The sequence below is a fragment of the Eumetopias jubatus genome, unplaced genomic scaffold, assembly GCF_037043125.1.
Source record: "Eumetopias jubatus isolate StellerSeaLion01/CBP00866 unplaced genomic scaffold, mEumJub1_p1.0 scaffold_12, whole genome shotgun sequence".
In the NCBI taxonomy this organism is placed as follows: domain Eukaryota; kingdom Metazoa; phylum Chordata; class Mammalia; order Carnivora; family Otariidae; genus Eumetopias; species Eumetopias jubatus.
The window spans coordinates 101,187,477-101,214,537 of NW_028274818.1; the positions used below are offsets into that span (position 1 = coordinate 101,187,477).

Here is a 27,061-nt window from a genome sequence, read left to right on the forward strand (position 1 = left end):
GGTTCTTATTTCAGAAGCAGAGGTAGCAGGGGAAGGAAGGAGAGGAGACAGAGTTCTGTAGCTGCTGAGACCCTGGGACAGAGAGCCAGGGAGGCCGGCCAGGGACGAGCAATGGCCCAGCATGCGGCACTGCCCAGGCCGGGCCGTACCCCGCAGAGACTCCCCCCCCCCCCCCCACGCACGGGGCTCTCCTCCCTGCGGCCCGGAGCGGCAGAACGAAGCTGTTCACACACAGGTGTTCCAGCCCAAAAGCCTCGGCCCAGCAACCCCCGCACCCCACCCCTGGGGAAGTGCCTAACGCGCTGTGTGGCAACGAGCAGCCCTGCCCAAAGAGGAGACCCGGTGACTGACAGCCACCTGCCAGCTATCTGGAGTCCCTGACAGCTCTGCATAGTAAAATCAATTCGTCAAGCGAAACAGTAAAGTGCCAGGTTGTAGGCCATTTTCATTATAAAATCCAGGGAAGATGGGAAGCACAGTAGCTCACTGTTACACCAAGGAACAGAGAGATAAACGCAAGGGAGAGATGTGGGATCCACACGTAGCAGGGACTGGAGGAGCAGCTGCATCCACGCAGTCGGGGCAGCCCAGGCGCGGCTCTGCCACCACCGCCCTTCAGTCCCCCCCAGAGCACCCTGGCTGGCGGAAAGGAGACCAGTCGGAGGCTTTCTGCACCCAGCCGCCCAGAGGCGCCTCTACCACGGCCAGGGAGGAGGGAACCAGTGTGCACGATGTGTTGAAAGAGCGACATTAGCGGGTGTGAACACAGCGGTGTGCTCCGCTGGTCTTCTCCGACACTTCACACCACTACCCGCTTCTTTCGGGTTCCACGTTTGAAATGAGAGCCTCTTCTGCTTGAATAATCCATTCGGGGCGGGAGTAGCAGAGACAGGGCTGCTTATAAATAGGGATAGGAAGGAATTTGCAAGGATCAACAGATACCTTTATCCTTGTTTTGAAAACAAGGTGCCTCAAATTCTGTACGTTGATCACAGTGGAATAAAAACAAGATACTATCCAATTTGTGACTTCTTTTCCCATTTTCTTCCCCCACCCCTTCTTCTTTTTCCCCCCTTGGAAGCCACAGCAATACAGAACTCAACATGCAGGTCGGAAGAAAAGCGCTGAGAAAAATCAAAGAAAACAACTGGGTCTGGCCAGTGCGTCTAAAGTAAAGAGAGAAAGCGAAGGAGAAAAATGGAGCAGCACCTCCATCCAAAGAACGCCCATAGGTGGCTGCCTTTGTCCCTCGGGAGACACTCATGTACTGGAAGGAAACAAGGAGCAGGAAGGAGAAAGGACAGAAGGAAAAGGGGGAAGGAGTAGCAGGGAAAAAAAAAAAAGCACGAGACAGGCACTAGATAGGTTCAGCAAAGCCAAGAATGTACTAAAAACCACTTGTTAACTGCTGACATGCGCTCACAAGCTCTGTGTTTCCGTTGTAAGAAAGGAGGACAAAGGTCAGGCGCAGGAATGGTGGCTGCAGGACCGCCGGCCCAGGGGGCTGGCCAGGCTGTGGTCTCGCGCTAACTCCCCCCACACCCCATTCCCTCCCAACCGCAAGCTCATTCTTGCTCCTTCTGCACGACTTCCTCTCTGGGCCTGGCTCCCCCGAAGATAGCAGAGTTGGGATTGGCTACTTGATTGAGGGGCGTTGCAACTGTTCGAGGCTTCAGCTGGAGCCGTGGCCTCTGTGCTCTTTCCTCTGCGGGAGAAAAACCAGTGTGGTTTATAAAGAACGGGGACCCCCTTCCCCATCTGGGTGAAATGACCAAACTGATGGCAGCCCCTGTAACCCAGCCCGCTTTCTAACTAGCAAGCCGGCCTCGAAGACCTACCCACCCCCAAACACTCTTAACAAAGGTAAACGTCCTCGTTAAGACTAAGGGGTGGTCCACAGCAGCCACTGTCCAGGGCACGAGAAGGCATGGGGGGGTGGGTACAGTTGGTGTGCCAGGACAAGACTTCCTGCAGTGAGAAAGCAGCGCCATACCTTCTGTCGGTTCTCTGAAGTCCATATTGGACCCTCGAAGGGGCGGGCCATCTCTGAACCGACTCCCCATTGGGGGGCCTGTTCGCCGGTCACCGGGGCGACTCCCTCCCCTGCCTCCTAAGAAGTCATCCCTGAAGCCTGAAGAAGGAAGAGGACACTGGATTACTTTTTAAGCTGCTGTCTCAAAGCCGACCGTGCAGCCGGTGTGGACAGTTTGATCTGAAATTAGTTCGTCCAACATCGGAAGCTTTTGCGAAATAAAGTGCACTGCAAGGAGTCCAATGGGAATGTGCTGGGTAATCTCAGTTATAACAGACTTTTAACATTTCTTTGGAGAGAAAAATAAAATGAGCCATTTAAACTTTGCAGAAAAAGGGAGGAGGAAAACATTACATAAGACTAGAATAAGGCTTGTTTACAACAAAACAAAAATCTTCAAAGCCCATTTTATTCTGTCTCCTAATATAAACCTCTAATTAGTAAAAGGATAAACCTGAAATTTAAAAGTTCCAGCAAAACCCAAGAGAAAACCAGACATGACGACAAAATAAAAACACGATGCCACCTCTGGGTGACACCCCCGTCTGTGTCTCTGCTGTGTCTCAGGTGTGGGTCTGAGTCAAGCACCCGTGTGTATGTGACAGGGCTCACTCCCTTCGGGGGGGGGGGGGGCGCGCCTCACCCCCAACCTGCACCACCTCTCCTGCTGTGAACGAGAGGAAGGGCTTTCTCCCCATTCCTAGGGTCTCTGCCAAAACCATTACCAGAGTAAACTGCGCCTCATTACGAGTGCTGAAGAGTGTGATGATGCTCGTCTGGGTGGTGAAGATGATTTTCTCCATAGGCTTTAATTTCAGAACCTTAAGTTTTCTTCAGTTTCGTATTTCACTGAAAAGACTTCCATTTAGAGGGGGTTCGAGCCTTTTAACAGTACAGACCACTGAAGTGAGAGTTTACTCTCGGAAAAAATTTAAGAAATAAAATTGTAGTCAAACAAATGAGCCTGCCCCCTCTCAGCGCCCAAAGGTGGCTACTTTTACTCCAAGGATGGAGCCATCGCTCAAAGCTCCAGAAGAATCTATCTGTAAGAAGAATCCTGAGCCCGCGGAATACTTTATATGTGGTCTGACCCCCATTACTCACAGACTTCCTATCTGCCAATTTTGTCTACTCGCCAGCATCTCTACGTGACCCTAAAATCAGTACTTTTAGCACGTATGCTTTTCCAGACATGCGCAGAGCAACAGAAGATGGGAGTCGCCTGACATGCGTGTTTTGCAGCTAAGGTTGAACGAAGCAACAGTCAGCTTCTTGTTTCAGCTCAGACTGTGTCTTTTCAATCTATTAGGTGCCAGGTTTTTTGCTTTTGTGCTTTTCCTTGGCGACTGCACTGTTTAAAATGGCCCCAGAACAGAGCGCTGAAGCGTCCCCAGGTCTTCCTAAGTGCAAGAAGGCTGTCCTGTGCCTTATCCAGGAAATGCGCATTAGTTAAGCTCCATCTGGGTCTAGTGCGGTTGGCCCTGAGTTCCCAGTCAGCTGAATCAACAGTATACATGAAATAAAGTGTCTTTAGAACAGAAATCACCCAAGAAGGTATGTTACCGATTGACTGACAAAAACATTGTGACCAGAGACTCACAGGACTCTGACCTTGCTGTTTCCCCCTAGGAGCAATGGTTTGTGGTGTCTGCTCATCTGGTGTTCTCAGTGCTTTTAAACTTAACTCCCTTGAATATGGAGAACGTGCTCTGTTTGCAAGGGTGGTATTTTTCTGTTCTTCAAGGGTGGCCAAAGAATTTGGGAAGAGATCAAGTTATCTGAAACCCAGCTCAGAAATGGAACTGGACAATACCGATTTTAACAAAACAAGTAATGAAAACAATTTCAAAAAGATCCAGGCCAACAGAAGCACAGAGCTGGGGAAAACACACTGGGAGGCATACGGTCGGGTGTAAGGTTCTTTACAGAATCTTTTGAACCAGAGCCCACACTGTTCGTTAAATGAGGTTAACTGGTATTCAAACATTTAACCTGACATTTTCCCCCAATAAACTAAGAAGTGTGCTTTTCTGTGTGGGTATAGAAGTTACTTCCCCAAGCGAATAATTCTTGCTACCAGTGTGTAACACAGATCAGCTCACACTCACACTGACAAGGCAGATAAACACAGCTGCTGCCCTGTCCAGGTGCACGACGCAGAGTTTGGTAGAGGAAAAAAGCAGTGCACATTAATAGCAAGTGACAACCTCATTGCAAAATCTCTTATGAGAGGAGCAGGGGAAGATCATGAGGGAAAAGCAAGGTCTGAGATTTTTTAGGAGGCACAGCATTCATGAGAACCTTCTAAGGTTTTTTTTTTTTTTTGGTCATTTTTTCACAAAGTTTAGTTTAACATGTGGTGGGACTTTATTTGCTTTCTTCTTTGTATTTTTTGTTATTGCTCGAGTCTTTTTTTTTTTTATAACGAGCGTGTATCACTTTAAAAATAGCATCATTCTTTTAAAGAGCAAAAAGAATGTATTTTCACAAATAATGTATATAGGCATTAACCCCACCACGTGGGCACTTGTAATTTTAGAAACCACCAAAACCCTGCAGGGGACACCGGAACTGGCTGGTGTCTAGGTAGCCTCTGGCTGTGTACTCAGCTCCGGAGAGTAAAAGCCCAACTAAGGCAACCGTTCCTTGGGTTACTTCCGCATTTCCAGAGCTGTAAGCTCAAGTGCTATTCCTCCAGTACCGGGAATTCAAAACTGGCAGGTCTGAGACCGCCACTCCTCAGGTCACTAACAACTGCACCTGGACTGACTCTGAGAAGACATCTGCTGCATGTTTCAATCAGAGACCAGCTTATACATAAAATTACAGGCTTACTGGATCACACTGTACTTTTATGAATAAGCTCATTTCTGACTGGCTATAGGACTCTTAAGAACTTAGTCAACAGACATAAGCAGTCATCTGTTTAGCTAAAGTAGTACTGAAAAGAGTTTAAGAATTTTGGCCTACAACAGCTTGTCCTACTTCCCATACTTACCAAATACTTTATGCTGAATTTGGTTTGATAGGGGGAGGGTGACACAGGGTGGGTGGGGGTGCTGATGGTATCGTTTTATACAATGGAGGAGAGCGCAGAGTTTATAGGAAAAATAACAGACTTGTTTTTCATGGTTTTACCTTTCTGTTACAATGGCCATTTTTATAACATATATGAACTACTACTTAAAAAAAAAAAAAAAAAGCAAAAAACCCAAACGAAACAACAACAAAAAAACAACGTAAAGAGTTTAAGGACTGTTTAGGAGATCAACCCTTCAAAGCAAAGGACTGACATGCAAACTGAGCTCCTGAGGTGAGACAGGGAGGCACCTGACAGGCTGCCCTGGTCAGTTAAGAAAAGGAATAGTAAAGTGGATCATGTCCACCATGAAGGGATAGGAGGTTCCATGCCCTTCAAGAAAGAAAACCTGGGGGGGCGCCTGGGTGGCTGTCGTTAAGTGTCTGCCTTCGGCTCAGGTCATGATCCCAGGGTCCTAGGATCGAGCCCCGCATTGGGCTCCCTGCTCTGCGAAGCCTGCTTCTCCCTCTCCCACTTCCCCTGCCTGTGTTCCTTCTCTTGCTGTGTCTCTCTCTCTGTCAAATAAATAAATAAAATCTTTAAAAGAAAAAAAGAAAAGAAACCCTGGTCACCAGGACTTCAACCATGCAAGAGGGAGCCACCAAGAACCACAGCGACAAGGCTTTTTGTAAGCTTCCAAAACCTCCACGCTATTTCTACAAGTATCAGTGCTTCCATGTGTACCGTGCACACTAGCGTTGCCAAGGGGATTCCCGAGCTGAAGGCCCAGATGAGAACTGTAGGCCGAGGCAAGGTAAGACAAGACGGTGGATGAGCCTACCTTGCCCACAGTAGGGAGCCCCTCAAGTCCTACCCCAAACACTCAGGTCCCAACAGAGGCTTAGTGCATGCCTGGGGACCTTCCAGGACAGTTTCATCTGTGCAATGAGCTAAAGGAGCGGTCCAGCCAGGCTACTCACAACAAACGGACAACAGCAGCAAGGCCACTGAAAAAAGTAAGTGGCAATATTTTAAATGCTGATACCGGAATTGAAGTCATCCCGGGAATCCCATCCACCTCTAGATTCTCCAGGGCCACCCATTCCTGAGGATACACAAAAAAGATAAAGTTGAGGTCGTACCATTACCTTGCTGCACAAACATGGAAAAATTCATCGGAAAGATGGACAACTCGTGAGAAGTTCACAGGAATTGTTAAGAGTTCTTGCTGCCAATAGAAAAAACAAAACAAAACAACCCAAAACAAAACAAAAAACCCCAGGCTTACAGAAGCACTATCCATTCTCTCTTAAGATTTTTACATGTGTTTTAAAAGCTCCCTATCAGACTTGTGAGACAGTTCTACTAATAACCTTTGAGAGTTGTAATTAGTGGGCATACAGGAAGTTTTATGTTCAGTTTTAGAAGAACCAATCACCTCTGTCATCTGGTCCACCTTTCCTGAATCCAAAGCCACCTTTATCTTGTTTTCTGCCTTCTGCAATGTCCACACGAAGTGACCGATCACCCAACAGCTAACGATAAGGGGAAAATAGTGTAAGTATTGGCAAGAAATAAACATCTCAACTTCTAACATGACACAGAAAACCTGAAGATACTTACTGCACCATCGTATGTCAAAGCTTCCTTAAGGGAATCCACCTCATCAAATTCTACATAGCAGAATCCTGTAAGAGAAACAAACCCCAATTTCCTCAAGGAATTCTGGGTTAAGACACGGTGGGAATCCCCCTCTGGTCCATTTCCCCACTCTTGTTGCATCTAAGGGACAGTAGACTAGTAGAACCTAAAAGAGAGACTATTTCGTGATAAATAGAAAATACCTGACTGGCATTCCTTCCTCTCAATTATACTGTCAGAAAGTGCCAAAGAGGCATTGGAATATTTGGCAGCTGTGTTTTTATAAGCTTTCTTTTTATGAGTTTTAACCATAATATTCAAATCTTTCCTGGGTCATTGTGAAGAGCTGTTAGTTCTGACTTTTGACTTTAATATAACCCAACTGGGGCTTTAAGACACAGATTTCAAATCCAATACCAAACATGCTTTGAAGGAACAGGCTGAAGGTGCCTACTACTTACTACTCAGGTAGCTGGTATAAAATCTGCTTTATAAAGCTAAAAAATACACCCTCGGTAACAAGAGCATCCTCCCTGGGATGCTAATTAAAAGACAAATAGTCTAGGCTCAAGCACATGTTACCGACAACCTGTGTCCCTGATGCTGGATTCTGACACAGGCCTGCAAACAGGAGAACATTCCAGGCAGAGGAAACCGTACCTTCTCTCACCTCGAACCTCTGCATTAGCTTCTTCCTCTACCTCCGACACTTTTTCCACGCCCTTTCCCTGCCGCCTGGAGACTAAATCTGGGTTAAGCACCCCCTGCCCCGATATGCTTACGCTGCGCCCTGTACTAGGCCCTTCCACCCCGCATATCCCCATCCTGTGTGGTGATTACACTTCACCTTCAAAGCCCACTAGACCGCAAGTGCTCCGAAGGCTTGGGTCCAAACTCGTCCTGTTCACCATCTGCTCACCAACTACTTACAAAAAGAATGCACTGCTTGGCTGGAAAGCCCCCACCTTCCCCGCTAAATGGATTCAATGTCTAGAGTATTTGAGGAAACCACCCTGCAGGTTCAAAGAGGCCAACAAAAGCCCACTCACCCACCTCACCCTTCAGAGCTGCCAAAACTGAGGATGACCCTCTAGGAGATAAACTAAAACTTGCTTCTATGGACTCAGCCCAAAGGCTGCCCCCCGCCCTTTCCCCTGAAGCCTGGAACTCCTGGTGCCTCAAGTAGGGACAGTGGGTGGGCCTTACTTTGACAAGCTGAACGGATATGTTTGTTTTCATTGTTTGGGCGCTTATTATAACAAGGCTTCAGGTTCTAAAGCCAAAAAACTTTCATAATGAGAAAAGTACCACCTATACACACAGAACTGTTCAGATGAGCGAAACTGAGGTTTCTCATACCTCTCCTCACCGGACGTCACTCTGTACTTTTCCTGGGTGTTCTTCTGGATAAATAATGTAAACCAAATGCTCTTGTACCTTGCACCATGCCCTCAAACAGGGAGCACATTTCCCCTCAGGGAATCTTGAAAGCCAGGAGATAATGCTGGTAGGATTCTTCTTTCTTATGGCTTCCCCGCTCAAGTGCCCTAAAGAGACTAATCTATAGACACTAACTTTATCTGAAATTTGAGCCAACCCTCTCCCCCACACACTCTAAAGTCACCAAGGTATAGTGACAATATGTATTAGGTTCTCTTTTGAATTCTATACAAATACCTAGATTACAGGAAAACAAAGAAAAATGCCATGGGTTGGGCCAAGGTGAAATGCACCTGCAAAGTCCTCCGTTTTATCTGTTCATTTCCCTCCCAGGGAACTCCGTGACTGGCACAGACAGGATAGACGGGTCAGGGAAACAGAAGACTGACTTGGGCACATTTATACAAATTAGATCATGTGTGAAACATTTTCCCCCAAGTAGAACTAAAAGCCTATGGGTTGAAGGGCCACGTTTATTTCAGCTACTCAGACAGACAAATATGTAAAACACTTTCATAACTGGAGCCTTCTGGTTTCCGAACATTTGGTTCCGACCCCCGCACGGTAACACACAGTAGGACTCTCCCAAACTCACCTTTAAATTTGTCTGTGTCTTTGTCTCTGACTAGCCGCACACTCCTTATGCTGAGATCCTTAAAGATAGCATCTATGTCGCCCTGAACTGTATTAAAAGGTAGATTTCCTACATATGCTGTGTAGGGGGGCTCGGTGGGCAGCTCCTTCTGGCTGCGGGAACCATGGCCGCCAGCACTGCCGCGGGACCTGGAGGGGAAACAGACAGGGTTCAAGTCTACTCGCCCCAGAGCAGAGACAAGGAAAACGTCTTCCGCTCAGCCGCATCACCCGTGTGTGTCACTCCACTTGAATGTATGATAACATCTTGAAATTATCAAGAGTATGCCAAAATATCATTCATGACCAGGGTGCCTATCTTTTGGTGACAGAAATGTCCACGGAAACACAGAATCTATGTAAACGTACATTTCCCTGGCAATTCAAATCCAAACAGAATATACCCTCCTTGTACAGCTGGTTACCTATTTACGTAGACTCCATTATCTACAAAATGTTTACATCCTAAACCTTAACAAACACCCTCCCCCTCATGCCTGGTCAGCCTCATACATGTCGAAATGGACCATCCAGAGTTGGCACACTGTATTCAGGAAGACTTTCTAAAGCTGCTGAAGCTGACCCATTCATAACACACCTGCTTCTTGCTACTGTCAGGCTGTGGCTAATACGAATGCTCTAATAAAAATTTTAGATTCTGTACAGCAAGTGCTATGTACATACTATTCTCCATCACTGCCCATGCACAACTTCACCTGTCCTCAAATGTGTATTACTAATCCTCAACGCCAAGTCCTCCCGGGTAACAAGAAGTGGTTACGTGTCTACAGTTACGGGGCTCAAAAGTGGCAAAGGCAGGACCTTGACTCTACCACATCTCATTGCTAATTTGTAGAGGTTCTGGTTTGAATCCCAGCTCAGCCACAAACTTACTCCACCATGTGACCTTGAGGAGTTACTCAATTTTTCTAAGCTTTATTTATTTGTAAAACTGGGTTAATAAACACAGAGCTTGAGTTACTGAGAAATAACAAATATAAGGCGCCTAATACACTGACACACGGTACACATGGGTGGGGTAACAATTACCAGTGTCAACGCACTTACAATCGAGACTCAAAATGCTTTATAGATAATTAAGAAATAATTTGGGGCCATTATATATTTGTCAAAATCCACAGAATGTGTAATACCAAGAGTGAACCCTAATGACACTGTCAGTGTAGGTTCATGGACTGTAACAAACATACTCCTCTGGTGTAGGTGCTGACAGCAGGGCCACCTATGCTGTGTGTGTGTGTGTGTGTGTGTGTGTGTGTGTGTGTGTGTGTGTGTGTGTGTGTGTGTGTGTGTGTGTGTGTGTGTGTGTGTGTGTGAGAGAGAGAGAGAGAGAGAGAGAGAGAGAGAGAGAGAGAGAGAGAGAGAAGGCAGGGCGAATAGAGGAATTGTATTTTCTCCCCCTGCCCAAAGACTTATTTGAGAGAGGGAGCAAGATCTAGTGAGGGGGAGAGGGGGAGAGAGAAGAGGGGAAAGAGACTCCCTACAGGGCTCGATCTCCTGACCCTGAGATCATGACCTGAGGGGAAACCAAGTGTTGGAGACTCAAGCAACTGAACCACCGAGGCGACCCTGGAAACTGTATTTTCTGATCAATTTTGCTGTGAACTTAAAATTGCTCTAAAAAAGTCTATTAAAATGAATGAATGGGAAGGGGAGCTCTTCTTTACATTAATAAGAATGTCAACTAATAAATGTAGAAGGAGTCACATTAAGTAGAAAATCACTCTTCTTGGGGCGCCTGGGTGGCTCAGTCGGTTAAGTGTCTGACTTTGGCTCAGCTTGTGATCTCAGGGTCCTGGGATGGAGCCCTGGATCAGGCTCTGCGCTCAGTGGTCAGTCTGCTTGTCCCTTGCCCTCTGCCCTCCCCCTTTCTTGTGCTCACTTGCTCTCAAATAATAAATCTTAAAAGAAAGAAAGAAAATCACTGCTCTGTACCCACCAAAGCAGCAGGGGCTGATTCAGGCAAGGCTCATCAATGGACCCAGCAGTCACCATGTTAACCAGGTAACTGACAAACTCACACCACGTGCCTTGTGTTTTGGCACGGATTCTTCAAATGTATCAAAAAATCACGAAAGGGGCGCCTGGGTGGCTCAGTTGGTTAAGCGACTGCCTTCGGCTCAGGTCATGATCTCAGGGTCCTGGGATCGAGGCCCGCATCGGGCTCCCTGCTCTGAGGGAAGCCTGCTTCTCCCTCTCCCACTCCTCCTGCTTGTGTTCTCTCTCTCTCTGTCAAATAAATAAAATAAAATCTTAAAAAAAAAAATATCACGAAAGACAGGGGCGCCTGGGTGGCTCAGTCGTTAAGCGTCTGCCTTCTGCTCAGGTCATGATCCCGGGGTCCTGGGATCGAGCCCCGCATCGGGCTCCCTGCTCGGCGGGAAGCCTGCTTGTCCCTCCTCCACTCCCCCTGCTTGTGTTCCCTCTCTTGCTGTCTCTCTCTCTCTGTCAAATAAATAAAATAAAATCTTAAAAAAGAAAATCACGAAGACAAAAAAGGCAGGGGGGACCAATGAAACACGACAACCAATGCTACATGTCACCTTTGATCCTGGAACAAACAGCTATGAAAGAAAACAGATGGAGAACTTTGAATATGGCATGTACAGCTATCACTTCATCAGCCTTCGATTTCTGAGGAGTGGTAACTGATACCACGGTTAGAATGGCCCTGTTCTTAGCAGTGGCCCAGAGGGTTCAGCATAAAGGGTGTGTGTGCAGGCACCCCTAAAGATAAAGCAAACATGAACCTTGTGACTCTAACAGTGTCCACTGTGGATTTGAAAATGTGCAGTGTTTGCAGAACACAGGAGGAAAATAAATTCAAAAGAGAGAGGTGGTGTTTCTTTTTATGGAGATATTTAAAACTCATTTTAAAGGAGTCTCCTCACAACAAAGATCTGCTCAAAGTCGTCCTTTTCGCAGGGCAAGCATCAATACAAGTCATGGAAAGTAACTTAGTTCTTGATCCGTATTTTGCTAGAAATATCATAAAAGAGATTCCCCATCTTTCCTGGGATAAATATCATTCTTTAAGACACATTTTTAGCAGAAGAACTAAATCATGACCTAATTCTTAGGTGGCTAAATTTTTTTAAGTTTAGTGACTGAGAATTCTCCTTCCAGGAAGCAAGGGCAAAAATGAACTATTGGGACTTCATCAAGATAAAAAGCTCTTGCACAGCAAAGGAAACAGTCAACAAAACCAAAAAACAACCGACAGAATGGGAGAAAATATTTGCAAATGACATGTCAGATAAAGGGCTAGTATCCAAAATCTATGAAGAACTTATCAAACTCAACACCCAAAGAATAATCCAATCAAGAAATGGGCAGAAGATATGAACATTTTTCTAAAGAAACATCCAAATGGCCAAAAGACACATGAAAAAGTGCTCAACATCGCTCGGCATCAGGGAAATCCAAATCAAAACCTCGATGTGATACCACCTCACACCAGTCAGAATGGCTAAAATTAACAAGTCAGGAAATGACAGATGTTGGTGAAGATGCGGAGAAAGGGCAACCCTCCTACACTGTTGGTGGGAATGCAAGCTGGTGCAACCCCTCTGGAAAACAGTATGGAGGTTCCTCAGAAAGTTGAAAATAGAGCTACCATACGACCCAGCCTTTGCACTACTGGGTATTTACCCCCAAAATACAAATGTAGTGATCTGAAGGGGTACATGCACCCCAATGTTTATAGCAGCAATGTCCACAATAGCCAAACTATGGAAAGAGCCAAGATGTCCATCAATAGATGAAAAAAGAAGATGTAGTGTGTGTATATATACATATATATATATATACACACATACAACAGATTATGCAGCCATCAAACCCCCCCGAAATCTTGCCATTTGCAACGACGTGGATGGAACTAGAGAGTATTATGCTAAGCGAAGTAAGTCAATCAGAGAAAGACGTGTATCATATGACCTCACTGATATGGAAATTCTTAATCTTGGGAAACAAACTGTGGGTTGCTGGAGTGGTGGGGGGTGGGAGGGATGGGGTGCCTGGGGAGGGTATGTGCTATGGTGAGCGCTGTGAATTGTGTAAGACTGATGAATCACATACCTGTACCTCTGAAACAAAGACATTATATGTTAAAAAAGGGGGGGGCACCTGGGTGGTTCAGTCGTTAAGCGTCTGCCTTCGGCTCAGGTCATGATCCCAGGGTCCTGGGATCGAGCCCCACATTGGGCTCCCTGCTTGACCAGACGCCTGCTTCTCCCTCTCCCACTCCCCGTGCTTGTGTTCCCTCTCTCACTGTCTCCTCTCTCTGTCAAATGAATAAATAAAATCTTAAAAAAAAAAGGCATAGTAGGAAGGGATAAATGAAGGGGGGGAAATTGGAGGGGGAGACGAACCATGAGACACTATGGACTCTGAGAAACAGAGGGTTCTAGAGGGGAGAGGGGTGGGGGGATGGGTTAGCCTGGTGATGGGTATTAAAGAGGGCACGTATTGAATGGAGCACTGGGTGGTTTTTTTTTTTTCTAAGATTTTATTTATTTGTCAGAGAGGGAGAGAGAGAGAGAGCACAAGCAGGGGGAGCTGCAGGCAGAGGGAGAAGCAGACTCCCCGCTGAGCAAGGAGCCAGATGCGGGGCTTGATCCCAGGACCCTGAGATCATGACCTGAGCTGAAGGCAAACACTTAACGGACTGAGCCACCCAGGCGCCCCTGGAGCACTTGGTGTTATATGCAAACAAATGAATCATGGAACACTACATCAAAAACTAATGATGTAATGTATGGTGATTAACATAACATAATAAAATTTAAAAAATTCTTCCAGATAAGAAATCCTATTTTGGGGGCGCCTGGGTGGCTCAGTCGTTGAGCGTCTGCCTTTGGCTCGGGTCATGATCCCAGGGTCCTGGGATCAAGCCCCACATCGGGCTCCCTGCTTGGCGGGAAGCCTGCTTCTCCTTCTCCCCTCCCCCTGCTTGTGTTCCCTCTCTTGCTGTGTGTGTGTATGTGTGTGTGTGTGTGTCTCTCTCTCTTTCTGTGTCAAATAAATAAATACATCTTAAAAGAAAAAAAAATCCTGTTTTGTTTTCCAGAATTGCATTCTACTTGCTCCCACTCTCCACCCCCTGCCCCACAAAGTTTAGTAAATAGACTTATTTTTGCACTTCAATACTCTTTGCAACACCACTGTTCTTATCTCAATAACCTTAAACCCTAAAATATATTTTTTAAAGATTTTATTTATGGGGGGGGGGCAGAAGCAGGCTCCCTGCTGAGCGACCCAGGTGCTCCTATACTTTTTTTAAAAAGATTTACTAGAGAAAGAGCGTGTGTGCACGCACAAGAGCAGAGGGAAGGGCAGGGAATCTCAAGCAGACTGGGCTCGATCCCATGACCCTGAGATCATGATCTGAGCTGAAATCAAGAGCTGGCTGCTTAACCTACCGAGCCACCCAGGCGCCCCTAAACCCTAAAATATTTTCAATAAGATACTCTTTGAGACTGAACACTGAATATGTAAGATATGGCCTAAGTATAAACATTTGGAAAACTGTCAAAACACAGGATGAATTACAATTTTAATAACCTTAAATTCACTTATTCAACATTTACTACACATCAGGCAGAAAACAGTCCTCTGTCCTCAAGCAGCTCACAAGTTAGCAGTACATATAAACACAAATAACTCTATGAGCATTCATGCAGTACGTTTGTGTATGTACACACACACACACACACACACACGGCAAAAAGCTACACTGGTTTTTTAAAAAATTGAAGGTAAAGGTGAGGATGGAAAACTGATAAATTCAGTAGGTGTACGTTTGATGAAATCAGGAAAACGGAGGTAAGAAGGCTTGCACAAACGGCGCGTGAAACATTTACACAAGCTCTTCCTCAGGATGCTGGACACAGGCCAAAGGCGGCAGGGTCCGGGCTGAGTTCAAGGAGCCAGGTGAGCCTAGATAGCGACTGCTGCCCCGGGGTGGCTGTGCTAATCAGATGACAGGGACACGGAGAAGAATTCAGTAGGATAAGAAGCAAGCCCTGGCTTTGGGAAGACGGGAGAATCCCTTTTCAGGCAAGCAGTATTTTATTTTTTTTAAAGATTTTATTTGTCAGAGAGTGAGAGCAAGAGCGAGCGCGCCACACAAGCAGAGGGAGAAGCAGGTTCCTTGCTGAGCCCCTCAGGCGTCCCAGGCAAGCAGTATCTTTTTAAAAGCTAGAGATGTGGGAACAGCTAACCCAGCCCATTAACCTGCTCACTTCACCTGGGCCTCACAAAACTGCCAGTGGCTTACTATTCCAGACTTTTTCCAAGAATCACTGCAGTCACCCTAAATACTACCTGATCTGATGTAGTCAGTTCTATGGGACGTAAGTGTGCTTCAGCTTGTCAGTGAGTAGTTCACTGAAGACACGCCAGGGCGGCTAGTGCAGCGTGACGGGGGACCTCTAGGTAGATTCCAATTTACTGGCTCCAACAGTTACAACGTTAGAAAAGTGGGAGTCTACAGTGTGCCAGCAACTTGAGGGACAAGGGTGAAGGAGACAAACCAGAGAGCACATGTGCATGTCATAGAATGATCCATCCTGTTAGCAGCCCGCCGAATAAAAAAACCCCCAATGCCAGGAAATCCTGAGCTAGAAGTCCTAGGATACCTCTGACGCTACAGTTTACAGGGGACTATCCTCTACTTGAACAAGCTGTGTTACACAAAAACACTTTCTAGAACATGTTAAAAATAACGGAGAGAAGACTCATCTGACGCCTTAGGCTTGGTGTAGGACCTCTTCCAAATTACCTCTTTGCCTGTCGTCTGTAACTGCACAAATACTTCAAATCTTTATTTTATAAAGTTTAAACTGACCATAAAAACACCTCATAAATCCTGATTGCTTTATAAAAGTTTAATAAGAATTCTAAAACATTATAGGGAAGTCTAAACATGCTCAAGGTCATGCTGCTCCCGCAGGAAGAGATGAACAAGGCAGCAGGCCACAGCTGTCCCCTCTCCCCCAATGATCCTCCCTGCTCACTGACTGCGGCTTTGGACTATCCCTTAGGGACAGTCCACTGATTTTTAAAACAACATATGCAAGTTTTAAAGTAATACATTACATTCTCAGTAACTCAGGAAATCTTTCAACTCCAAGGATGACCAAAATCCTTTAGAGACAAATCACTTTTCTTCCCTCAAATCGACTAAATATATGCAAGGTCTATGAAGTACAGAGCACCGTAGAGAGGGCTCACACCTCAGACTCAGTCCCTGCCCTTAAGGAGCCGATAATTCAACTGAGGGGGTCCAGGCATCTGGAAAGGAGAAACCACATCCCAAGCAAAGGACTGCAGACAATTCGGAAGACGGCCACGAGAGCAGTCTCTGCAGGGTAGAGCGACAGGAACCGCAACTCCACGGTCCCAAAGCACACAGGGAAACCCTGAGCTCTTAACCAGACAGTAACTGGGAATAAACAGACCAGTAGGAGGAAAAGAGCCTGGAGGGAGGGGGACTGTAAGAAACAAGATAAGAGTAGAGGGTATTAGGGCTGGGATTAGATCCAGTAAGTGCCCCAGACTTACTTCCCAAGTATAAAAGATAAGGAAAAAGGGAGGACTCATGCTAAGCTATGTTCTGGGAGAGGATTTTATAAAGATCTCTAGGTGCCATCAGAAGCTACACAGAATTGAAGCCCTGTTGCTGCCACTCATGAAAATTCAAGACCAATGCCAAGATACCCAGTACAGAGCATTAACCTCTCTCTGGTATTTGCAACATCAGGTGTTCTATTACTTCTAGGTTAGGGAAATAGCAGTGTTAGGGCTGATCAACAACTCTGGTCTTCCATGGCCATCCAGAAACGCTTACTAGGGTAGATTATGTTGTTCAACATGCTGGATCTTATATAAAAGTCAAGCCTGTGTGGCTCAGTTGCCTAAGCATCTGACTCGATTTCAGCTCAGGTCTGGATCCCAGAGTCTTGAGTTCCAGTCCCTAGTTGGGCTTAAAAAAAAAAAAAGAAAAATCACAGAAAGACTGCAAGTAAGCAACAAAGTCCACTAAACATGCATAAAAGGAGAAAAGAAAAAAAAGTTCAGTCATAATGAGAACCTACTTGATTTCTAGAAAATAACCAAAAAAGGTTGAACTCTCAAAAGCTAAGCCCTCATTTCACATACACTGATTTATCTTACCTATTTTTTTTTAAAGATTTTATTTATTTGACAGAGAGAGACACAGAGAGAGAGGGAACACAAGCAGAGGGAGTGGGAGAGGGAGAAGCAGGCTTCCCGCGGAGCAGGGAGCCCGATACGGGGCTTGATCCCAGGACCCTGGGACCATGACCTGAGCCGAAGGCAGATGCTTAACGACTGAGCCACCCAGGCGCCCCTGCCTTACCTATTACTAACATCTTATAAATACACTGATTAAAATCACTAAACCCAGATCAATACATTACTAAACTAAAGTTGTTTATTCAGATCTCCTTTTTACCTTATGTTCTTTTTCTGTTCCAGGACCCCATCCAAGGCCATGTGACATTTTAGTTGTAGCTTAGGTTTTTAAACACTAGCATTTTATTTCCAAGTAGATCTCCCGCTGCTAAATGTACGCATTCTCCAAGGCCTCCAATCAGCATTCAGAATTAAACCCCTTTCTCTTGATACCTGGCATTACCATAGGATAGGCATGAAAGCCTCTGAACGTTTCTGATCAACGCTGGGGGCAGGGACAGGATCGATGGTGAATTCTTTAATGAACCCTATTTCAAGCGGCTCTTTTCCGCTCTGAATGCTATCTTCAGAAACCAATCTCATCTGTAGGATTAAAAAAAAAAAAAAAAGCCTTGCAGGGAAATGCAAAGTAGTTCTCAGGCAGGAATTTGGTCTTATCTTCAGAACTATTACATTAGCAGGGGTGGAAAGAATGAAGACACAGACCTAGCAACTACTCTTAGGATCACAAATAACTTCTTCCACTAATATGACTATTATATTTGGAAAAAAATTTGAAAATATGAGAGTTACATATATTTAGATGACCTCTTCAATTAGGTACTTAAGTGTCTTCCTTCCTTCTTTCTTTCCTTCCTTCCTAGATTTTATCCATTTATTTGAAAGAGAGAAAGAGAGAACAGAGGAGAGTGAGAAGCAGACTGCAGAGCAGGGAGCCCTACATGGGGCTCGATCCCACGACCCTGAGATCATGACCCGAGCGGAAGGCAGATGAAAACATTTCTGGCTGTGACCAACATGACTAAAAACATGTACACATATATATCTGACTACATAATAACTATACAAATAACAAAAAGCTTGCCCAACTGGTAAGGCTATAAACGCATAACACACACGATTCTCTATTCCATTTCATCTTTAAGAAAGTTTGTCAGGACCCGTAATAAATTGACTTCATTATCTACCAACAGGACAGGACAGAACAGGCAGTTTGAAAGCCTTCTGACAGGAGAACAGCAAACACAAGTGGGACTTCTGGTTTACATGGTCTTTTAGAAAATTTGTCTTAGTAGGCAAAAAGGCATTTATAATGTACTAAGATTTTGGACTCCCACACATTAATGAAAGCAAATAAATGGGTTATTAATTTAGTAACTTCACATGGTGCAAAAGGTTATTCAATCCAAAGTTCCAGATTTTTCAGAGGAAATAAAAACTTAAACCTCAAGCTGTTTATTGGTCCTCAGAGAATACTGCCACGAAAGACATCTGTCTTGAAGCTATGATGTAAACTATTTCTATGGATTAGTTTTCAACTTTATAAGCCAAGGGTTCTTTTTTCCTAAATTAGAACGCTTATTATTTGAGATTGGACATGCCACATCCTACCAGATCCAATTCATTTTATTTTTTTAAAGATTTCATTTATTTATTTGACAGAGAGAGGCACAGTGAGAGAGGGAACACAAGCGGGGGAGTGGGAGAGGGAGAAGCAGGCTTCCCATGGAGCAGGGAGCCCGATGTGGGACTCGATCCCAGGACCCTGGGACCATGACCCCAGCCCAAGGCAGGTGCTTAATGACTGACCCACCCAGGCGCGCCAGCTCCAATTCATTTTAAAGAAAACTTCACATTTTTATGCGATGGTCAATTTATAACCTACAAGTTTCAATTATTTAGAGAAGTACAAAATGCCACAGACAGACCACCAGTTAAGATCTGGCATACAAAGCTAACAGTTCTTCTCTTCTTCACTTAATATCTGAAAAACCATGAATATAACACTGTATGTTAATTACACCTTTTTTTTTTTAAAGATTTTACTTATTTATTTGAGAGAGCGAGAATGAGAGAGAGAGAGAGCACATGAGGGGGGGGAGGGTCAGAGGGAGAAGCAGACTCCCCGCTGAGCAGGGAGCCTGATGCGGGACTGGATCCCAGGGCTCCATCCCAGGACTCCAGGATCATGACCTGAGCCGAAGGCAGTTGCTTAACCAACTGAGCCACCCAGGCGCCCTGTTAATTACACTTTAATAAAATTAAAAATATTTGAAAAATCATAAAAATTTAAGTTACTTGTACTTTACTAACAAGTATTTTTGCTAATATCAAATTCAACTTCTAGCTTCCTTACACATGGCAATTACAAGAATTAAATGCTTTAGGGGCGCCTGGGTGGCTCAGTCGTTAAGCATCTGCCTTCGGCTCAGGTCATGATCCCAGGGTCCTGGGATCGAGTCCCACATCGGGCTCCCTGCTCCGCGGGAAGCCTGCTTCTCCCTCTCCCACTCCCCCTGCTTGTGTTCCCTCTCTTGCTGTGTCTCTCTCTGTCGAATAAATAAATAAAATCTTTAAAAAAAAAAAAAGAATTAAATGCTTTAAAAGTACCTAGAAAGAAGCTACACTCCCCCCCTACTTAACAACAACCAAGAAAGAATGGAGGAATCTATCAGGAGATTTAGTGGGCATGTCAACCAAAAGCCATGTGCAAAGTCTGGTTCTGATTCAAACAAATCAATTGTACATCAAAATGTACGAGCTAATTAGAGAAATCAAAATATTTATTGGGAAGTTTTTGGATGTGATAATATTGTGGTCACATTTTTTAGAGTCTGTACCTTTGAAACTCATACTGAAGTACTTCCACTGAAATAAAATGAAATGTGACCTTTAAAATAATCCAGGAGTGTATGGGAGGAAGGTGGCTCAAGGAGGTACAGAGGAAATAAAAGTGGTCACTTGAAAAAGTGGGTCATGGGCACATGAGGTGTGTCATTATACTAGACTCTACTTTTGTGCTTTAAATGTTCTGTAATCAAATTTTTTGCAGATTCAAATAGGCCAACTCTATGACGTAATCCTTGAGGCAACTGCGCAAAACTGAACATGAACCGGGTGATAGAAAAACTGGTGGTTATCAAGAAACCCCTGATCAGTTTGAAACACTCAAGTTTAAAGTATTTTAAGAAAGAATGAAAGGATGGCTGCAATTGGCTTTAAACTATTCTATCCTCCCCCACAATGGGGAAGACAGATGAAAAGAGGAACAGCAAAAAAGGTTTATAAAGTTATTAAATGAATGGAAATGAGTAAGAGTTGCTTAATGGGTTTCTGTTTGGGAATGATGAAAAAGTTCTGGAAACAAGACAGCGGTGGCGATGACACAACATGGTGTCACCGAACTGTACACTCAGAAAATGGTCAGGAGTGTCTGGGTGGCTCAGTCGGTTGGGCACCCAACTCTTGATTGATTTCAGTTCAGGTACTGATACCAGGGTCGTGACACTGAGCCTCACACTGGGCTCAGGTGCCCAGTGGGGAGTCTGGCCCCCCTCCCCCTGCTTGCTCTAGTGCACTCTCTCTAAAATAAACGAATAAAAAAATCTTAAAAAAAGAAGAAATGGTCAAAGTGGTAAATTTTATGGATTTATTTTACAACACACACACACACACCCAAATTATTTCTTAATTATCTATAAAGCATTTTGAGTCTCGATTGTAAGTGCGTTGACACTGGTAATTGTTACCCCACCCATGTGTACAGAGCCACACCTCTCATTGAACAGTCCTTCAGTCCCTGACTAGCAGCTATATCCTGAGACCTGCACTGATCTTGCACTTGATTCCAGCATAAATCAAGGCAGGGGCACCAAACTGCACTATTACTCATGCTTCATCATGCAGTATTTGCAAAGACAGAAGGAAGCCAACAAGCTTCAAAAAACAATGTTGATAAAGCAGTAAAAATGATTAATTTTATTAAATCTTGACCCACTTTTTAATATCCCATGTTTCAAAATAGGGCCAAACACTTCTGTGGCTTATAGAAATATGATGTTTAGGGGTGCCTGGGTGGCTCAGTCGATTAAGCGTCTGCCTTCAGCTCGGGTCATGATCTCAGGGTCCTGGGGCCGGGCTCCCTGCTCATCGGGGAGTCTGCTTCTCTCTCTCACTCCCCCTCCGTCTGCCCCTCCCCTCCGCTTGTTCTCTCAAATACATAAAATCTTAAAAAAAAAAAAAAAAGAAATGTGATGGATATCTCTAGGAAAACACTTGGGCAAGTGAGTTACAAGCTGAACTAGGTATTCTTTCCATGGAACACCATTTTTACCTGAAGAACTGACAAACTATGGTTATTCAGACTTACGTATTAGGCAGACATTTCCTTTTCTTTAAAAGATTTATTTGAGGAGCGTCTGGGTGGCTCAGTCGTTAAGCGTCTGCCTTCGGCTCAGGTCATGATCCCAGGGTCCTGGGATCGAGCCCCGCATCGGGCTCCCTGCTCAGCGGGGAGCCTGCTGCTTCTTCTCCCACTTCCCCCTGCTTGTGTTCCCTCTCTCGCTGTCTCTCCCTCTCTGTTAAGTAAATAAATAAAATCTTTAAAAAAAGATTTATTTGAGAGAGAGAGAGAGCACAAGCCGGGGGAGCAGAAGAGGGAGAGGGACAAGCAGGCTCCCCACTGATCTCGGAGGCTGACCTGGGGCTGGATCCCAGGACCCTGAGACCATGACCAGATGCCCAACGGACTGAGCCACCCAGGTGCCCCCTAGGCAGACATTTTCTTGAAAATGAAGTGAGCCTGTCACTTCAAGGAAGACAGTGGGTGCCTTGGGTGGCTCAGATGGTTAAGCATCTGCCTTCTGCTCAGGTCCTGATCCCAGGGTTCTGGGATCGAGCCCCGCATCTGGCTCCTGGCTCAGCGGGGAGCCTGCTTCTTCCTCTCCCTCTGCCTCTCTCCCTGCTCATGCTCTCTCCCTCTGCGTCTCAAATGAATAAACAAAATCCTTAAAAAAAAAAGGAAAACTAACAGTATCTGTTACCAATGATAAAATGCAGACTGGGCTTTTAAGGAAAAAATAAAATTTTAGAAAACTTGTATCCATCAACATGAGCTTGACAGCCTCACAATATCTGAAATTTTTCTGATAAAATCAACGGTGATATTAATAAACATGATTTTTGATACTGTATAATGAAATGTGCCAACATTTGGAAGATCCACATAACTCAATAATAATAATAATAACCAATCCATCATGTTACAAGATCATGCACTGGTAAAGAATCCATTTGAACTATGTACCCTGTACTCTATAGGTACCATGTACCCCATACTGGAATACAAGGCTTAACTGGAAGTGCCATGTTTTCAATGGAGCATCAACATACTGGAGCATATCCAGAGGGTCCCATCAAGAACATTTTAGAAATCATGACATGGGGAAAACTTCAAAGAACCAGGGACATTCAATTAAAAAAGACAACTTAGGTCTTACAGCTGTTAAGTTCTATCAAAATCAAGCAATCATTTATTTCGTGGCCTGAGTATGCACGTCTAACCAGCTGTACAAATGAAATGCAGAGGCATGACATGTTCTCCTACCCAATCCTCTCTTCTATTTCTAGGGGAAGCCGGAAACTGGATGATGGGAGTCTAAACTAGGACTGATACCCCTCCCGCACCAATGTTTTACATGTTCCAAGTTTCTGGGAAGACTACTTGAATTTGCGTGATGTCCTCCCAGAACACTAAAGGTTAATTTCAAATAGAAATATTAAGAAAGTTTTTAGAAATCTCAGAAGCACTTACACTAAATATTCCAAGCATAAATTCTGTAACAAACCAATAACCTTCAAGAACAAATGCTTTATACCTATAAACTGAATAGATTTTGCTTATTTGGCTTTAGAAATACAGCCAAGAGGGGCGCCTGGGTGGCTCAGATGGTTGAGCGTCTGCCTTCGGCTCAGGTCATGATCCCAGAATCCTGGGATTGAGTCCCGTATCGGGCTCCCTGCTCCTTGGGAGTCTGCTTCTCTCTCTCTCTCATGAATAAATAAATAAAAATCTTAAAAAAAAAAAAAAAAAAAGGAAATACAGCCAAGAAAGTAAAACCTCCCTCATTAACTCAACAGAACTTTTCCCATTCTTACTGATGCAGGGGAAATATTTTAAGAACTAAAAAATTATAAATCAAGAGCTACAAATTATTAAGCGTACCAGACACTGTGCTGCATGCTTGAGACATTTCACTGAATACTCCCAATAGCCTTAGAGGAGTTTCTATCTTACATGTGGGGAAAATGAGACTCAGAGAGGTAAAGGAACTTGTTCCAGATCCCACAGCTAATTCGTAGCTCAAGGTTCAGCTGACACTTGAACTCTGTCCTGTCTGCCTGATTCCAATCCAAAGCCAGGCCTTTTCCCCAAACTGTGTTAGAGGCTCTTGGTAAAACCATGTATTTCATAGACGATAATGATTTAAAATCAAGCATTGGGAGATTAGGAAGCGGAGAGGAAGATGACAATAACCCCAAACTACTTGTCATTTGGTAGGCAAACAGGATTTTAAAATACACTTTCTAATACTTTTATGAATTCTACCATGATCAGTGCAAATAGCTACTGTTTTTATACACTGCTTTCCCCTTACTAGTCTTAAAATATACTTAGAGATTTAGACAGAGATGCCAAGCTTAAGTCTTAAAAGACTCAAAAGTTAGAATTCCAATTCCCCCCCCCACCCCGAACTGGAACTTGATGTATACTTAAATGTGTAGTTTTACTACTTTTCAGTTGGTACCATTTCCAGCAATCTCAATTCTTGCTACCTCCAAGTTCCAATCTGATTCTCAGCATTGATGTAAACTTTTAGGTGGAGCACTCAAAAGCATGTTGTAGTTAGAGATGTAAAAATCACTGTTACTCTCCACTTAATCGCCAATGGCATATGAAAAATTAAAACCCAGGAAAGAAAATTTAGCAAACTGCAGAATACACTCCAGATCTAGTACAATCAACTACATAATTTGGAATTCTGATTGGACTTGTTTTTTGGGCAACAATGCAGTCCCCAGGTCTCTTCTTTGGCTGCCGGGGACATGCCTCTATAGGTTGAGAAAATAAAGCAGTAGCTTAACACTGCTCCTGACAACAGCACTGGTTACTACGTACAACTACAAAATAAACTTACAAGGAACGTATAAGTATTAAAGTCAAGTTTTTAGATTATGACCGTGCATTTCAAACCTATTTCTTTCGTCTGTGACCCAAGTGGCTTAGAGTTGAGATCCCTTTTTTTTTAAATATTTTTTTTAAAAGATTTTATTTATTTATTTGCGAGAGAGAGAATGAGAAATAGAGAGCACGAGAGGGAAGAGGGTCAGAGGGAGAAGCAGACTCCCCGCTGAGGAGGGAGCCCGATGCGGGACTCGATCCCGGGACTCCAGGATCATGACCTGAGCCGAAGGCAGTCGCTTAACCAACTGAGCCACCCAGACGCCCTTTTTAAAAAATATTTTATTTATTTGAGAGAAAGAATGAGAGAGAGAGAGAGAGAGAGAGCATGAGAGGGAGTAGGGTCAGAGGGAGAAGCCGACTCCCTGCTGAGCAAGGAGCCCGATGCAGGACTCGATCCCAGGACTCCAGGATCATGACCTGAGCTGAAGGCAGTCGCTTAACCAACTGAGCCACCCAGGCGCTCTAGAGTTGAGATCTCTTACTTAGCTAAGGTGTTTTAGACTAGAGGGAAGATCTTTTGGTACAAAATACCAAACAAAGCAATGCAAGACTGGCTTTCTGGAAGTGACAATCTTCTAAAATGCCTAAGCATTATATCTGAACATAAGCAAACAGCACTGAGACATTTGTTGACGTAAAACATAATTCACGTAACAGTAGAAATTATCACTGAAGGTTATTAACTAAAGCAACTTTATCTTGCTAAATTTCAGAGAAACCAGTAACTGATAACTCCGGATCTAACGAAATTAAAATTAACATTGATGCTGGACTAGGAAAGCTTCGGCCCAGACCAAACACTGCATGCCTGGTCCTCTGTGAAGTTTCTGGACCCACTCCAGACACTGTTTACATGAACACACAAACTCACCAATAGGTGTTTAGAACTACTTTTAGGAATCTGAGTAGTTATTTCCCATGTAGTTTTATAGGGATTTGAAGTCAAATGGAAAACAAGATCAGATATAGAAGATTTTTAACAATAAAGTGACTTTTTATCAGAAAAGCTTAGGAGATGCAGAGTGGCTAGCTTATTTTCTAACACCAGTTTTGGAGTACATCTGGACACATGGCTAACATTTTTTGTCTTTTGATGTTTGAAATGAAGAGCATCGTAAGAGAATTCTGACCACTTGCTATTGTTCAAAGCATCCCAACTGTCAAAATGTGACATCCACTAAAAGTCTGACTCAAACACCTTAAGTCACCAGAACACTTGGCAAATCTGTCAAAAGGCAGAATAAGGAAAAAAAACTCAAACCAAACTCCAAACCCCAGATTCAGTATAATATGACTAACTTATTGTAGTCCCAAACCAACTAAGACTCCTTGGATCTGCCTTAAATCAAACTACCGTTTAAGCGTTTTCCTGGGCACTTCCAAATGTTTCTTGAAACTGGAGAAAAAAAATCCCAGTTATTAAATTTCAAGATGACTGAACTGCAAATCTGATGTCTAGAAACCTACCCCAAAGGCAATACTTTCACATGTCATCCAACATCTATTTCTTTTTTATTAGCAAATAAAATATTCTTTGAAATAACAGGTGGCTCCACCTTCCCCAACTTCCATGTTCTAGTGTCATTAATATTAGGTACATTCCCGTACCCAAACAAGCCTTTGTTTGAGCCAGTCCCAAACCAAGGTATTAAAAGATCGTTCTTCACCAAACAAAGATACTTTTGGGATTGAAACCCAGGAGACTGGACACCTCAGTAGGTACTATTGTGGTGTTATCCTGGGAAAGTAATCCTTTCTGTTAAAAGTACACAATGGCCAAGTGTGTCCTTGACAAACAGCAAGATGTTTACAGCCTATCTTCTAAATTCTGTATGAGGGAACTTGTATTAAAAACACCAAAAACCTAGTACGGATTCCTGAAATTAAACACTATAAGCTTATTATTCACCAGTCAAGAATTTCTCTTTTAAACGAGGTGTCTCATATATAGTCTGTATAAGACCAAAATCAGAACGAGGCTAACTGCGATTCCTTCTCCAGGTCAGAAGGAGAAACTAGGGAGAAATAAATTTTCTGCCGGCAAGCACGCAGCACCTGTCAATAAGGCACTCTGACCCAAGAGACAGCAAAATAAAAAATGCTATCATGTATTTTCTTTTCGGACCATTCCCGAGCTCTAGCCGCCAAATCCCTGCTTCACACGTAAGGGAAGGGACTCACTCCTCTCTCGCCCTCCCGACCTTACCCAGTCCGCTAGCCTTCCGGCGAAGCAGGCCAGGGAGCCTGCAGGTCAGGCAGACCACAGGAGACCGGGACCCCGACCGAGACCCGAGCGGGGCAGGCCGCGGCCCCCACCCCGCGTTGCAGCAGAGCCCCGCGCCGGCCCTGCCGTACTGGGGGATGGGGTTGGAAGCGGGAACTCGTCCTCCGGGGCGCTCAGTGCCGCTGCGGCCTGGCCTTGCGGCCGAGGCAGGGCAAAGACGACACGTCGGGCAGCGGCAGGAGACACAAGGACGCATCTGCGCCGCGAGCAAGACGCGGGGGAGCCTAACCGCCGCCGCCCCCTCCCGGAGCGCGCCATTTCCAGGCCCCGGCCCTCCAGGCGCCTCTCCCAGGCCTCCGCGGGCCCAGCCGGGCCCCTACCGCCCGCCACTCCGGGTGAGCGCGGGAAGGCCGCCGCCCCGGGACCCCTGACTCCGCCCGCCCCCCGCGCCCGGCCGGGGCCCGCGCACGCCCGCCTCACCCTCTGCCGCCGCCGAAGCTGCTGTAGGCCCGATCGTCGTAGGTATCAAAGTCCGCCATTTGCCGTCTCCGCTCCGAGAGGAACCAGGGTGAGCGAGGAAGGACCCCG

The 27,061-nt window shown here is 44.9% G+C and overlaps 1 protein-coding gene across 2 annotated transcripts; it reads right to left on the minus strand.

The window, feature by feature from the left end:
• Nucleotides 1-1,186: 1,186 nt before the first annotated feature.
• On the minus strand, nucleotides 1,187-27,061 carry EIF4H (eukaryotic translation initiation factor 4H). Of its 2 annotated transcripts, XM_028110079.2 has the most exons (7): nucleotides 26,954-27,061; nucleotides 8,728-8,915; nucleotides 6,675-6,739; nucleotides 6,490-6,586; nucleotides 6,097-6,156; nucleotides 1,994-2,131; nucleotides 1,187-1,705 (listed from the first exon to the last, which is right to left on the minus strand). In XM_028110079.2, the coding sequence occupies exons 1-7, from the start codon at nucleotides 27,010-27,012 to the stop codon at nucleotides 1,566-1,568; spliced, it is 747 nt and encodes a 248-aa protein (XP_027965880.1). In that variant the 5' UTR covers nucleotides 27,013-27,061; the 3' UTR covers nucleotides 1,187-1,565. The 2 variants fall into 2 exon arrangements, with proteins under 2 accessions (XP_027965880.1, XP_027965881.1); XM_028110080.2 differs by lacking the exon at nucleotides 6,097-6,156.